Below are 13,240 nucleotides of genomic sequence, written 5' to 3' on the forward strand. Positions count from 1 at the left end.
TTATCGAGGTAAAAATAAACGCATGTAATGATGCTCAACATTACTAGTAATAAGAAGAATGAAAATTAAAACTTCAGTGAGACCTACTTAATACCCACTGAAATGGCTATAATCAGAAAGATGGGCAGGAACGAATTAGAAGGTAGAGAGACTGGAACTCCCATCATGGCTGATGGGAACGTAACTGGAGGCAGCCATTTTGGAAAATAACTCTGCATTTTCTTGAAAAGTTAAATGTAAATACGCCATATAAGTCAGCAATTCTACTGCTACTATATACCCAAGAAAAATTAAAACATATGACTGCACAAAGACTTGCACATACGTGTTCACATGGTCACAGCATTATTTACAACAGCCTAAACCTGGAAGTAACCCAAATACTCACCAATTGCAGAACGTAATAAACAAAGTATGGCATATTATGCATGTATTAATAAGTGTATATTTCTATGCACACACATTTTAACAGCTCTTTATATATCTGTATGCTAAAATGATATATTGATGAACTCCTATAAAGTATGTATATATTTTTTCACACTCATAAGAATATGGACAAATATATAGATATAATTTCATGTTAGCATCCTTTCAGCTTTCAGCCCACACACCAATCTGGGTTCAAATTCTAGTTTCACCACTTTTTTAGCTCTGTGGCTGTGGGCTAGTTACTTAACCTCTCTGTGGCTGTACTGGTAAAATATGGATGACAAAATACACCTGACAGGACTGTGGGGTTAAATGAGATAAAAATATATAAAGTGCTTAGCACTAATAAACTATACCCAGCATTGTTATTTGTCTTTTTGGAGTTTTATTTGCAGATCTAGTTATGTACTAATACTTCTGGTCGAAGAGAAAGAAGCCATTTTGTGCAGTAGAGAAAGCCACTTCTGTACTTCTAGCTTCCAAGTTTTCACTTCATCTCTCAGAGCCTCAGTTGCCAAAATCTGTAAAGGAGGATAACCATCTCACGGGACTTGTTATGCTTAGTGGCTTGTAAACTGCAAAAACACAATGAAAGTTTAAGCCTCTATATTATTATAGCCTTCTGTTACCATCAACGCCACCCACAATATGATTTTAGAAGAACCTGAATAACTGCTTATAGAGTGATGTGTAGTCATTTCTCAACCTCTGAGATTGTAATCAAAGAATCTTTTCATGGCCATGGTGGTGGGAGCAAGTCGTTGTCAAAATAAATTTCATTCTCCTGTTGTTTGAATACAAAGTGAGGACTGTGTTACTCCCTATCTGCAACACTCCCTGCCTGTCCTCATGAGCTATCAGGCTCAGCTAAATATGTCCCTGGCCAGTATGTTAATAATCCCCGCTGGTTCTGAGACCTCCGTCCACCACCGATGTGACATTCTTTGTGTTCAAATGTCTAGCTGACGTCTGCTGCTTAAAACAGCCCATGCTTTCACCCCCTCTCTGCATTGTCACGGCCCTGTATCACCGCTCTTAAAAGGCCACTCTGAGCTCCAGTTGCTGACCAGCCTGCCTACTTGCCTCCCTGCCTGCTGCCGGCTGCCTTGAATGCCTGGTTCTCCAAGCTCCTTGTGGGTCTGACAAAGCAGGGACCATGTCTACCTTTGGCTACAGGAGAGGACTTAGCAAATATGAATCCATCGATGAGGATGAACTTCTCGCTTCCCTGTCAGCTGAGGAGCTGAAGGAGCTAGAGAGGGAGTTGGAAGACATTGAACCTGATCACAGCCTTCCCGTGGGGCTAAGGCAAAAGAGTCTGACCGAGAAAACCCCCACGGGGACATTCAGCAGAGAGGCACTGATGGCCTATTGGGAAAAGGAGTCCCAAAAACTCTTGGAGAAGGAGAGGCTGGGGGAGTGTGGAAAGGTAGGCTCTCGGGTTTTTTCCTTAGCTACTCCTACCCCCGACCCCCACCCCCAACCCGGGAACCTGTTTTCTCTAACTTTTTAGTCCTCTTCACTTTTCTTTCCTCATAACCCATTTGCACCTGCTACTGAACAATTCCTCAGGCCACCCAGGGGAACATAATATGTAAAATTCTTAGCTGGGATCCTTCAATTGACTTTTAGTCAATCAAGATGGCATTTTCAAGAGGAAAATAATTCGCAAGCAAGGCATGGGTTTAGATATATTGCCAGACATAAGTCTAATTTCAGTTACAAGTTGCTGATGTGGCATAGTGTGTGTGACATTACATATATATTGCAGTTAGGTAGTTTACTTCCTTCTATAAAGACAGAAGTGGGTACTCTGGTTGCTTTGACTGTAATGGTGACTACAGTAAAAATGATTCTTTTTTTTTTTTTTTTTTTTCCCAACACCAAAAAGTGAGCAGTGGTGGGAAATACGCAGGACTGAGAGCCAGGGGGCTTTATTTCGAGTCCCTGTGCTGTCCCTAAGTTGTTAGACCTTGAACAGATAGTCCATCTCTGCAGGCTTCTCTTTCCCACCTGTCCATTGAGGGAGTTGAATCTAGGGTTTCTTTTGTAAATCAAGAACCCCTTTGAGATTTTGATAGGTTACAAAACTTCTCCTGCAGATACTGTCCGTGTCTTGTGCATACACACACAACCTTTTACATGGCATTTCAAAATGACGACCTACATCCCAAAACCCACCTGGGGACCCAAGTTAAACATGCTTGAGTAGATAACCTCTAAGATTCCTTCCTGCTTTATAATGGTGATCCTGAGACCGGGAAATGTGCTTATATTAGAACTCGGGTCTTTTAAGCTCTTGTGTTCTGCCCAGTAAACAGTTACTTCGGATTTGCCTTACAGATCGTTAAGAGAGGAAGGCTCAAAAGACTATGCTCTGGGAAAATAGCAATTTGAATACAGTATAATAAATTCCTGAACCTGTGGAATAATACAGGTCAGGAGCCACAGTTTAAAACCTGTGGGCTACACTAGAATCATCTGAAATCAAAATGGCCTGAATCCAACGGCAAAGACTTCCACAGTACTAATCTAGGCACTGTTAGATGATCTTGATGATAGGGTGTGTGGGCCACATTTGTAGCAAGATATGTGTGAGCCTTGTTCATGTCAATCATTGCGGGAAGGGCCACTGGGATCAAGCCAGGGTCTGCCAAGGCCACGGTGTCTGCCTGCACTGAGGGGTGGAAGGGGAAAGTGAGGCCAGGATTGGGCTGGTCAGTTTCTCCACAACTATGATTTTCAGAGATCCTTTTCCCCTCCTGATGTGGGATTATGTGTCAAAAATCTGATAAAATATATAAACTATAACATTTTGATTATAGTTCTTAAAGAATTTCCTTGATAAAAAGATGAAAATTGCCACAGAATATCCAGGACAGATAGCCATCACAGCAGTAACCCAACAAAGGCATTTTCATGTCAGAATGTCTTTATATCTGTAGGAATCAAAGGGCAAAGCCTGTTGTCCATTATGATGGAACCCGTCCTGATCCTGCCAAAGGTTTTGCTGATCCCTGCCAGTGGCTTATCAGCTCAATTAGAGAGGCTGTGTGTTGATGAACTTCGATTCCCTTCCGGGTAGTTAACTTTTGTGCCACTGCACTTTCCCAGCCGGCCAGCTGTCTCTGTAGTCACAAGGGGGGCTGAGCAGAAGCCTCGGAACCTGTAAATCCATTCCCACACAGGACAAAGTTCAAGGCAGCTGGCAGGTGGGTAGGGGAGGAAGTGGCCATGTAAGTGAAGAACAGTGCAATATGGATCACAAGAAGGAGATAGGGGTCTTGGTTATCAGGCCATTGGCTTTGAAAGGCTTATGAAAACCATGTTCAATTCCTATTGAATGACGGCCTCTGTCCACTTGGGTTCACACAAACTTAGGCTGCATTAAGCTCCAAGGGGCCTTGGAGGCCAGAGGGTCTAGCCCCCCCTAATTTGAGTATCTGCTGGGTCTCAGGCATAGGTGCCAATAAATTCACTCATATTATTTAGTTGAATTCTTACTCTTGCACATGAGAATTGAGACTAGGAGAGGTTAAGAAATTCAGTTGAAGTTAACAGTTTATTAGGAGAGCTGACATTCAGACCGAGGTCTGCTGATGACAAGACCACGATTCTCAAATTGTGAGTGCCCAACCCATCGGCATTACCTGGGAATTTCTTAGAACTGCTCATTCTAGGGCTCCCCCAGATCTCCTGGGAGTGGTGCCCAGCATTTTGTGGTCTCACAAGCCCCTCAGGTGATTATGGCACACACCACAGTTGAGGACCGCTCAACTGTACTGAGACCTCTCAGAGATTTACTGATTTGACTACAGTCAGCCAGCTCTTTAGGGGTAGACCCAGAACCAGAATCGAAAACCAAGCCTCTTGCCTCTCTTGTTCATGTAAAGATGCCAGGGAGGTGATCAGGAGACATGGTTGGCCACTACCTTCTTGTTGCCTTATTTATTCCCCGAGAGTGCCAACATTCATGTTCTCTCTACTAGCCCTCATGCCTCACCCCATCCCCACCTTCCCACCCCCCATTCTCACAAGGATCAAGGTTAACTCCAGAGCACTGGCAGATAGCAGACCTGGAACAGTGCAGTCAGTCCAAAAGCCAGATAACATAGGAAGTAGGCAAAGATTATTTTTTCATATTCTCTTAACTCCGTCTCCAGACACTTTTCTCCCTTCTGGTATCTTTGTTTTAGGTGTCCCCCACCTAGGGTGGCTAACCATCTCAGATTGTCTGGGACTATCTAGATTTAAGAACTGAAAATCCTGCATCCTGGGAAACCTCTCAGTTCCAGGTGACTGGGGACAGTCACCTGCTGAGCACTGGACCCATCCTGTCAGCAGCTGGTAGCCAATGTCAATTTAGATCGTTCAGCCAACAGATATTTATTGAACTCCTACTATATGCTAAACACTGCACTAGGTAAACAAAAGAGACAGGATCCCTGTCCTTACCCAGTTAACAGTCTTTTGGGAAAAATGACAAACAAGTAATTAAAATAGGTACTTGGGGTGCCTGGGTGGCTCAGTCAGTTAAACTTCCAACTCTTGACTTTGGCTCAGGTCATGATCTCACGGTTCATAAGCTGACTGCAGGGAATCTACTTGGGATTCCCTCTCTCTCTCTCTCTGCCCCTTCCCCGCTCTGCTCTGTCTCTCTAAATAATAAATAAATAAATAAATAAATAAGTACTTCATTGGGGGAAGTACAATGCCCTATATGGCAAGGATAATATGAGGGGATAATATGAGGAAGTGTCAAAGAAGGCTTTCTGGAAAAAGTGTCATTTAGATGTTACATTAAGACTCATTGCTGGATAACAGTTTCAGATATTGTCTCTCAGACACATTTTTGCTTGTTTGTTTTTATTTATTTATTTTTGAGACAGCACAAGCAGGGGAGGGGCAGAGAGAGGAGGACAGAGGATCTAAAGCTGGCTTTGCACCGACAGCAGTGAGCCTGCCGCCAGGCTCGAACACAGGAACTGTGAGATCATGCCTGAGTGGAAGTCGGACACTCCACCAACTGAGCCACCCAGGTGCCCCTCTCAGATACATCTTGAGGGGAAAACATCTCTTGCAGATAAGAGCCTGAAGGTCTTCCAGGGGATAGGGGATAACATGTAAGGCTGGCACGAAGGGCAGTTTACCTTAGATTTTGAGAAGGTCCCTTTCCTCCAAATACCGAAACAGCTAAAACTTCACACACACACACACACACACACACACACACACACACACACACGTAGTATTCCCCATCCTCCTGCTCCTGAAGAAGTAAGTAAATAAAGACCGGATAACCATCCCAGGAGTGGCTGACCCCTTCCCCAGGCCATCGCTTGGTGCCTGCCACTCCAAACAAGTGGATAACTGGAGGCTATTTTGTGGTAGCAACTGGGCAAACAAACCTGGAGACGTGCACAGTGTTTTCCAAAGCTCATTCCACATGCCTCAGGCGGCAGGAGCCCTGGGGGGAAAGGGAGGGCTTGGGGCCTTAGAGGAGATAAAAGAAAGGACTAAAAAGATAGCATTAGGGGAAATCAGACTCTGTTAGCAATTTCCAGAATTTTTTATTTTTTTAATCAGAAAAGATAGCAAGAAAAAGAGAAAGGAGGAGTCATTCAGGCTTCTTAGTACAAAGTCTTGTAAGCAGGAAAGACAAAGATAGCATTGAGACTGTGCCTGAAAGTCTTTCATAATTGATACATGGTAAATAATTTAAAACCATGAGGCCGGGGCAATGGCTTGCTTCAAGATTTTCTACTGTTCTCTGCTGTTTCACGTGATGGTTGGAATCCAGTTAGGGCCAGGGGCCATTATCTTTCCCACCTGCTGTCTTCCGCAGTCCATCTCATTTAACCCTGCCCCAGCGTGAGATTTCAAGTTGATTTGCTGCAAAGGGTGACCTGAATGTTTTTCTGCATCGAGCTAGGTTTTGACCTGCAGCTAAGAACAGCAGCCCTGCCCCCTCGGCTTCTCTTCCCCACAGCAGCAACAGGGACAGCGGCCACTCTCAGGTGGTGCGGGGCCTCTGAGACCCTGTGCCAGGCCCTACCCCAGAGGTAGGTTCTCGCTGGAGAAGCAAAGGATGCCGCTGCCTCTGGCTTCACTGAGACAAGCTGGGGCACAGAGCACTCCGTGGCTGTCGCAGCTGCTTCTGGAGGCAAATCGGGGGAAGAATTTTTGAGCGTTCAGAAAGGGAATCCATTAACATGTTGTGTATTTTCGTTGTCATTTGTTTCTTCGGGATGGAGAAATAAGGAAGGGCAGAGGAGTGATTCCAGAAGGGAGGGTTGAATTTGCTAAATTCTAAGTAAACAAGGAGTCACATAGTTCAGAGCAAGTTGTTAAAGAGAATGAGAAACGTATCAAGGGTTTTCCAAAGCTGAAGTTCTGACTCATTTATCCAAATTGACAAAATGATAGTACATTTTAATACAGTGTGTTGAATTCTAGATACTTATGCTGCAAAAAACAAATGAAATGTTTGTTTATAAAAGCTCTTGAAAGATATGCAATGAAAGGTTAACCCTGATCACCCCAACTAGAGAGGTCAGAAGCAAGAGAGTGGTCTTTTTTCCTTACATGCTTTTGTATTACTTGCCGTGTGTTATTTCCCTTTTTTATTTACTGAGATATAATTGACATATAACATTGTTTTGCTTTTAGATGTACAACATAGTGGTTTGATCTATTGCAAAACCATGTGTTACTTTTGTAAATTTTTTTAAAAATGTGCTGACAAATGACCAATTTACTGATGCTACTGTGCTCTTCAGGTTGCAGAAGAAGACAAAGAAGAGAGTGAGGAAGAGCTTGTTTTCACTGGAAGTAACAGTGAGATTTCTGAGGAGGTGTATACAGAAGAGGAGGAGGAGGAGGAGGAAGAGGAGGAGGAGGAAGAGGAGGAAGAGGAAGGAACAGCTGAGAAGGAGAAAGGTATTAATGGAACTGTAAATTATGATAGCACCGATTCTGATAACTCTAAGCCAAAGACATTTAAAAGTCAAATCGAAAACATAAACTTGACCAATGGCCACAGTGGAAGGAACACAGAGTCGCCAGCTGCCATTCACCCTTGCGGAAATCCTACCGTGATTGAGGATGCCTTGGAAAAGATAAGGAACGACGACCCTGACACCACAGAGGTCAACTTGAACAACATCGAGAACATCACGTCGCAGACCCTCGCCCGCTTCGCCGAGGCACTCAAGCGCAACACGGTGGTGAAGACCTTCAGTCTGGCCAACACACGCGCGGACGACAGCGCGGCCATGGCCATTGCGGAAATGCTCAAAGTCAACCGGTACATCACCAACGTCAACGTGGAGTCCAACTTTATCACGGGCAAGGGGATCCTGGCCATCATGCGGGCTCTGCAGCACAACACGGTGCTCACGGAGCTCCGCTTCCACAACCAGAGGCACATCATGGGCAGCCAGGTGGAGATGGAGATCGTCAAGCTGCTCAGGGAGAACACCACGCTGCTGAGACTGGGTTACCATTTTGAGCTCCCAGGACCAAGAATGAGCATGACGAGCCTCTTAACGAGAAACATGGATAAACAGAGGCAGAAGCGGATGCAGGAACAAAAACAGCAAGAGGGCTGTGATGGAGGAGCCAATCTTAGGACCAAAGTCTGGCAGAGAGGAACACCTGGCTCTTCCCCTCAGGCATCTCCCAGGCACTCTCCCTGGTCATCCCCCAAACTCCCCAAGAAAGTCCAAACTGTGAGGAGGGGCCGCCCTCCATCTCCTGTGGTCCCACCCCCTCCTCCTCCCCCACCCCCTCCTCCTCCTCCTCCTCCCCAAAAGCTGCCACCTCCTCCCCCACCCCCCCCCTCCTCCACTCCCAGAGAAAAAACTCATCACTCGAAACATTGCAGAAGTCATCAAACAACAGGAGAGTGCCCAGCGGGCATTACAAAATGGACGGAAGAAGAAAAAAGGGAAAAAGGTTAAGAAACAGCCAAACAATATCCTAAAGGAAATTAAAAATTCCCTGAGGTCAGTGCAAGAGAAGAAAATGGAAGACACTTCCCGACCTTCTACCCCACTGAGATCGGCTCATGAGAATCTCATGGAAGCTATTCGGGGAAGCAGCATAAAACAGCTAAGGCGGGTAAGTAACCCAAGAGCAGATTTGGGGCACGGATGTGGTGAGTGAGGGAGCCCCTATGACACGATGGTACCAAAGTCACCTCTCAACATATTTATTAATGTTTAAAATATTGCAGCAAGAGCAAGCATCCACATTCGGAACACCAGGAACAGGTGACCAGCGGGCACATTTCCACTGGAGAATGAGCCTGGGCCACCTTCTTAGCATCGCGGTTCCAGAAGGGCCAGGCCTATTTTAAGGCACTCAATATATAAAAATCCTGATTTCCTTAATAAGAAAATCAGGGAATATAATCTATATTCCAAAAAAGATTATCACTTGTCAAAGTTTTTACCACAACGTTTCAGGTGATTTAAAACCTAATTTACAATATAGAGGCACCTGGGTGGCTCTGTCGGTTGAGCATCTGACTCTTGGTTCCGGCTCAGGTCATGATCTCACGGTTTGTGGCATCGAGCCCCACCTCGGACTCTGTGCTGACAACTCGGAGCCTGCTTGGGATTCTCTCTCTGCCCCTCCCCAACTCGCGCGTGTGCGCCCTCTCTCTCAAAATAAATAAACAAACTTTAAAAAATAATAAAAATACAAATAAACGTTAAAAATAAAACCTAATGTATCATATAAAATTTGAATATCACACAGCAATAATCAATCTATATCTGAGGTAGTTTCAGAGAACACTGCTCGAGACGTGCCCTACAGATAGTTTTCGTTTTATCATTTGTGTTGTTTTATTGAAAGAAAATTCCCCATTCTTCTAGGTGGAAGTTCCAGAAGCTCTGCGATAAAAACATGATCTTGAGAAGAGGATGCAGAATCATTCAGCGGTATTAAATCGAATGCATTGTGACCTGTGTCTAAAGTACCTTCTTCAGTTTGAAATGTTTCCTGACTTTAAAAATAGCCTCACCCATTAATTCCAAAAAGAATTGTAAGAAACAATCAGCATGTTTCTTCTGTAAATATGAAAATAAACTACTTTTTTATGTTATGAGATTTGTATTGGCAAGAAGCAGTTTATTTAAAGATGCTCTTATATCCCTGGATGTGTTGGTAACTCTGAGCTGTTGTGAGTTAATGAAATGTGCTGTTATTTTTGTAATCCCAATAAATTTGGATTGAAGTTTTTGGGTTTTTTTAAAACAAACTAATTTTTGTGTGTTTGAGTTGATGCATATGTGAGGTGTGTATGTAACATTGCTAAATATTAAAAATATGACATTCTTACCCAAAAAGGGCTTGGGTCCTTAGCATTTTCCTTTCTTTGTTGTTTCACACCCAAGAAAATTCGATCAGAGCTCTTTCTAAAATGTCTGAAATCAAAAATTTTCTTCAAAGTCTTCTTGGTAGTGAGATAAAAGCTGTAGGAAACTTCCTGAAGTGGCCATCACCATCCTGGACGCACTGATGTTAGACCCATTCCCAAAAGGCTGATAGGTACCCAGGAGTCAATTCAATCATTTACAATTAAAGTCAACTATTTCCGGAGGAAAGAAAAAAAGTGAAGGAAAGCTTCTTGATAGAGGAAATCGTGTTAGGGGAATTCCTGGAAAATAAGCCCTGAATGCAGAGTTATCTTGTAGCCGACACTGAAGATTCACCTCTCAAAACTCCCTTTGAACTTTCCTTAGATGAGCCTTAGTCCAGTGGACCTCAGCCTTTGTGTGCCCTCCACAAACGGTGACGTTGACGTCCTCGACACACATCCGGGGACAAAGGCACATGTATTTCTAATCCCCAAATATCACCTCCCCGTCACTCAAGAAAGACCTAAAATCAAATTAGAGAAAGACATATCCGAGATTTCCTTCATCTGGCTCCAGTGCTCCACTCCAACTTACGAAAGCTATAAATCTCTTCTAAAGTCCTTTGTCTTAACTATGATTAGCAGTGTTTCCTTTGTGTCCTACAGAGTCTAACAGTGGTCCTGGCAAAACTCTCTGGGCCACTCGTTCAATAATTGTTTGCTCTACATACAAAGCTTTGGATTATCTTCAATCAAGCGGATTTTGTTTCACTAGAATATTTCTCCAATAGTTCTTGGGTCTGTTTCTTTTAGTCTGTTTCTATTGTTCTGCCATTGTCTTACTCAGAGAGAAAGGCCTATATAACCTCTGAAGGTGGGTGCCAGCGACCTCCGAGGTAACTGGCTCCATGTGGGGAGCGGCTGACATCTTCTGAACTATCTACATTGGCTCATGAATATATTTCACGAAAATGTCAAAAGGGGCTGTCCCCATTTTAGAGATGAGGAAACCATTCCGGGAGGCAGCGGGCTCAAAGAAGTCAAGTTTGCATGTGACCATGCGTATCTCTGACTGTACAGCCTGGTCCCTTTGTACATGACATCACCTCCCTGCTTCTCTCCAGACTCAAACCTCCTAAAGGGTCCCTGTTCTCACAACAGTGATGGGGATTTCAGTTTCTACTTTCAGTGACTTCACTGTTTTTATTAGTGTTCACAATCATGCCCACTATTAATATGCAAACAAACAGAAAGCTAAAACGCAGGTTCTTAAAAGACGTGTGTCTGTGTGCGTGCGCACGTACATGTGTGTTTATTTAGAACAGAAAGCCAAGGCCAAAACTCTTTTCCCATCCCCCTTGTGTGTACATGAGAACAGGGCTCCTCTAAATTGGAAATACTTCCGACTTCATCATGATGAGGCCGAGGGGCAAACAGTTGCTGATAAATCAGGGTTGATAAAACTACACATAAATCCCAGAAAGCCGGTGTGGAGAAATTCTCTGGAGTGAGGAGAAGAGGTTAGTGATCTGGGAGGCCGAGAGCCATATGGCTGGGGACATGGGCCAGGCCTTCTCACCAGAAGTGAGTGATTGGCAAACAGATATGCTGACCTTTGCATTTAAAAGTCTACGTTGCTAGGGATGCCTGGGTGGCTCAGTCAGCTGAGCATCCGACTTCAGCTCGGGTCACGATCTCACTGTTTTGTGCGTTCAAGCCCTGCATTGGACTTTGTGTTGATAGCATGGGGTCTGCTTGAGATTCTCTCTCTCTCTTTCTGCCCCTCTCCCACTTGTGCTCTCTCTCTCTCTCAAATATATAAACATTTAAAAACAAATAAATAATAAACAAACAAACAAACAAATAAATAAAATCTACCTTGCTGGAAATGTCTGGGCCCGAGGAGAGAGCGGCATGCACTTCCTGGGAACTTCACAAAATGTAAATAAAGACATGGACGCTCAGACTCAATCTACAAAACAAAATGTTATAAAGCCCATCACAACACAGGTGTGACAGGATCAGAAACTGAGTGGGTATATTTAGCATTCAGGAAAACCCTTTCTAGAATGTTGTTTCGGAATACAGCACTGTGAACATTTGCGGTGTTAGGACTCTCTCCATTCAGCACAGGAGAGGGATTCTTAGTTTATCCTTCCTGCAAACTCATACAGTTTGAATGAACACTAATTAGTTCATCCTCTAACAAGAGCTTTCAGCTCACTGGGAGAAGAGCGTCCAAGGCCAGATGAAGTGTTTAGGCTGTGATTTATATTTGCACGTTAATCTCCTGAGGTACACATCATCCCGATTTGAAACAGAGCCAGGATGCTGCGTCTCACTCTGCTTCGAGAGCCGTGCTGCCACAGGTATTTAATAACTCAGTGTCAGCAGGATGTTGATTTAATACCTGCCCTGACGTAGTTTCTCTGAGTGAAAGGAGGAGGTACCAGGCTGCAAAAAGCCTATATTGAGACGCACCGAGGAGTAGGGTAGATCCACTGGTTCTTGAGAAGGCCTCTTAGCCACTTCCTTCCGGGACAAACCTAACACTCGTTTCTCTGTTTCTCTGAGGGTTGGGAAGTGGAGTTTTATTCTCATTAATGATCAAATAGCATGGTCTGAAAGGCTAAGAATTGATCTAAGAACTAGAAAACTCAGAAATATGGGGCCAACATTACTGTACTTAACGACTTCCACAAATATTTTCCACTTGCCTACCACGTTCCGGATGCTTTTCTGGATGCTGAGGATACCCAGAGATAAAATCCCTGTCCTCATGTACCTTACGTTCCTTTAAAAAAAATTTTTTTTAATGTTTTTAATTTATCTTTGAGGAAGAGAGAGAGAGAGTGCAAGCAGAAGAGGAGCAGACAGAGGGAGACACAGAGCCCGATGCAGGCTCCAGGCTCTGAGCTGTCAGCACAGGGACGGACGCGGGGCTCAAACTTGTGAACCGCGAGATCATGACCTGAGTGTAAGTCAGATGCTTAACCAACTGAGCCGCCCATCATGTACCTTACCTTCCAATCGAGGGAGTTTAGTTTAACGCCGTTCCTGCAAGCATCATGCATTTCCTTACCAGATGCTTCCTGTGTTTAAGACCCTGTGCTCAATGCTGGGGAGACCAGGTTCAATTAGAAAGTGTCTTCCACCTCAAAGCAATTGGAATGCTGAGAAAACCATCCCTTCCCGAATCTGCGGCAAGAACAGAGTTAGAGGCAGGTGTAGGGTCCTGGGCAGGCACTGAGGAAGCCTAATCATCTAAAGTCCGTGTCAGCGAACTTTTTCTGTAAAGAACTAAGGAGTAAATATTTTAGATTTTCTGGGCCATTAGGTTTCTGCCAAAAGTATTCAACCCTGCCCTGTGGGGCAAAAACAGCCACAGGCAATACAGAAGTGAGCAGAGCAGGTCTGTCTTCTAATAGGACTTTATTTATA

At 44.1% G+C, this 13,240-nt stretch overlaps 1 protein-coding gene across 1 annotated transcript; it reads left to right on the forward strand.

The window, feature by feature from the left end:
- Window positions 1-1,434: 1,434 nt before the first annotated feature.
- LMOD2 (leiomodin 2) lies at window positions 1,435-9,676 on the forward strand. The gene is given in 4 exon segments (XM_045495485.1): window positions 1,435-1,861; window positions 7,212-8,264; window positions 8,266-8,553; window positions 9,315-9,676. Coding segments are annotated over 4 exon segments (1,641 nt in total). The 5' UTR covers window positions 1,435-1,588; the 3' UTR covers window positions 9,342-9,676.
- Window positions 9,677-13,240: the final 3,564 nt, after the last annotated feature.

The sequence above is a fragment of the Leopardus geoffroyi genome, chromosome A2 (genome assembly GCF_018350155.1).
Source record: "Leopardus geoffroyi isolate Oge1 chromosome A2, O.geoffroyi_Oge1_pat1.0, whole genome shotgun sequence".
Classification (NCBI taxonomy): Eukaryota; Metazoa; Chordata; class Mammalia; order Carnivora; family Felidae; genus Leopardus; species Leopardus geoffroyi.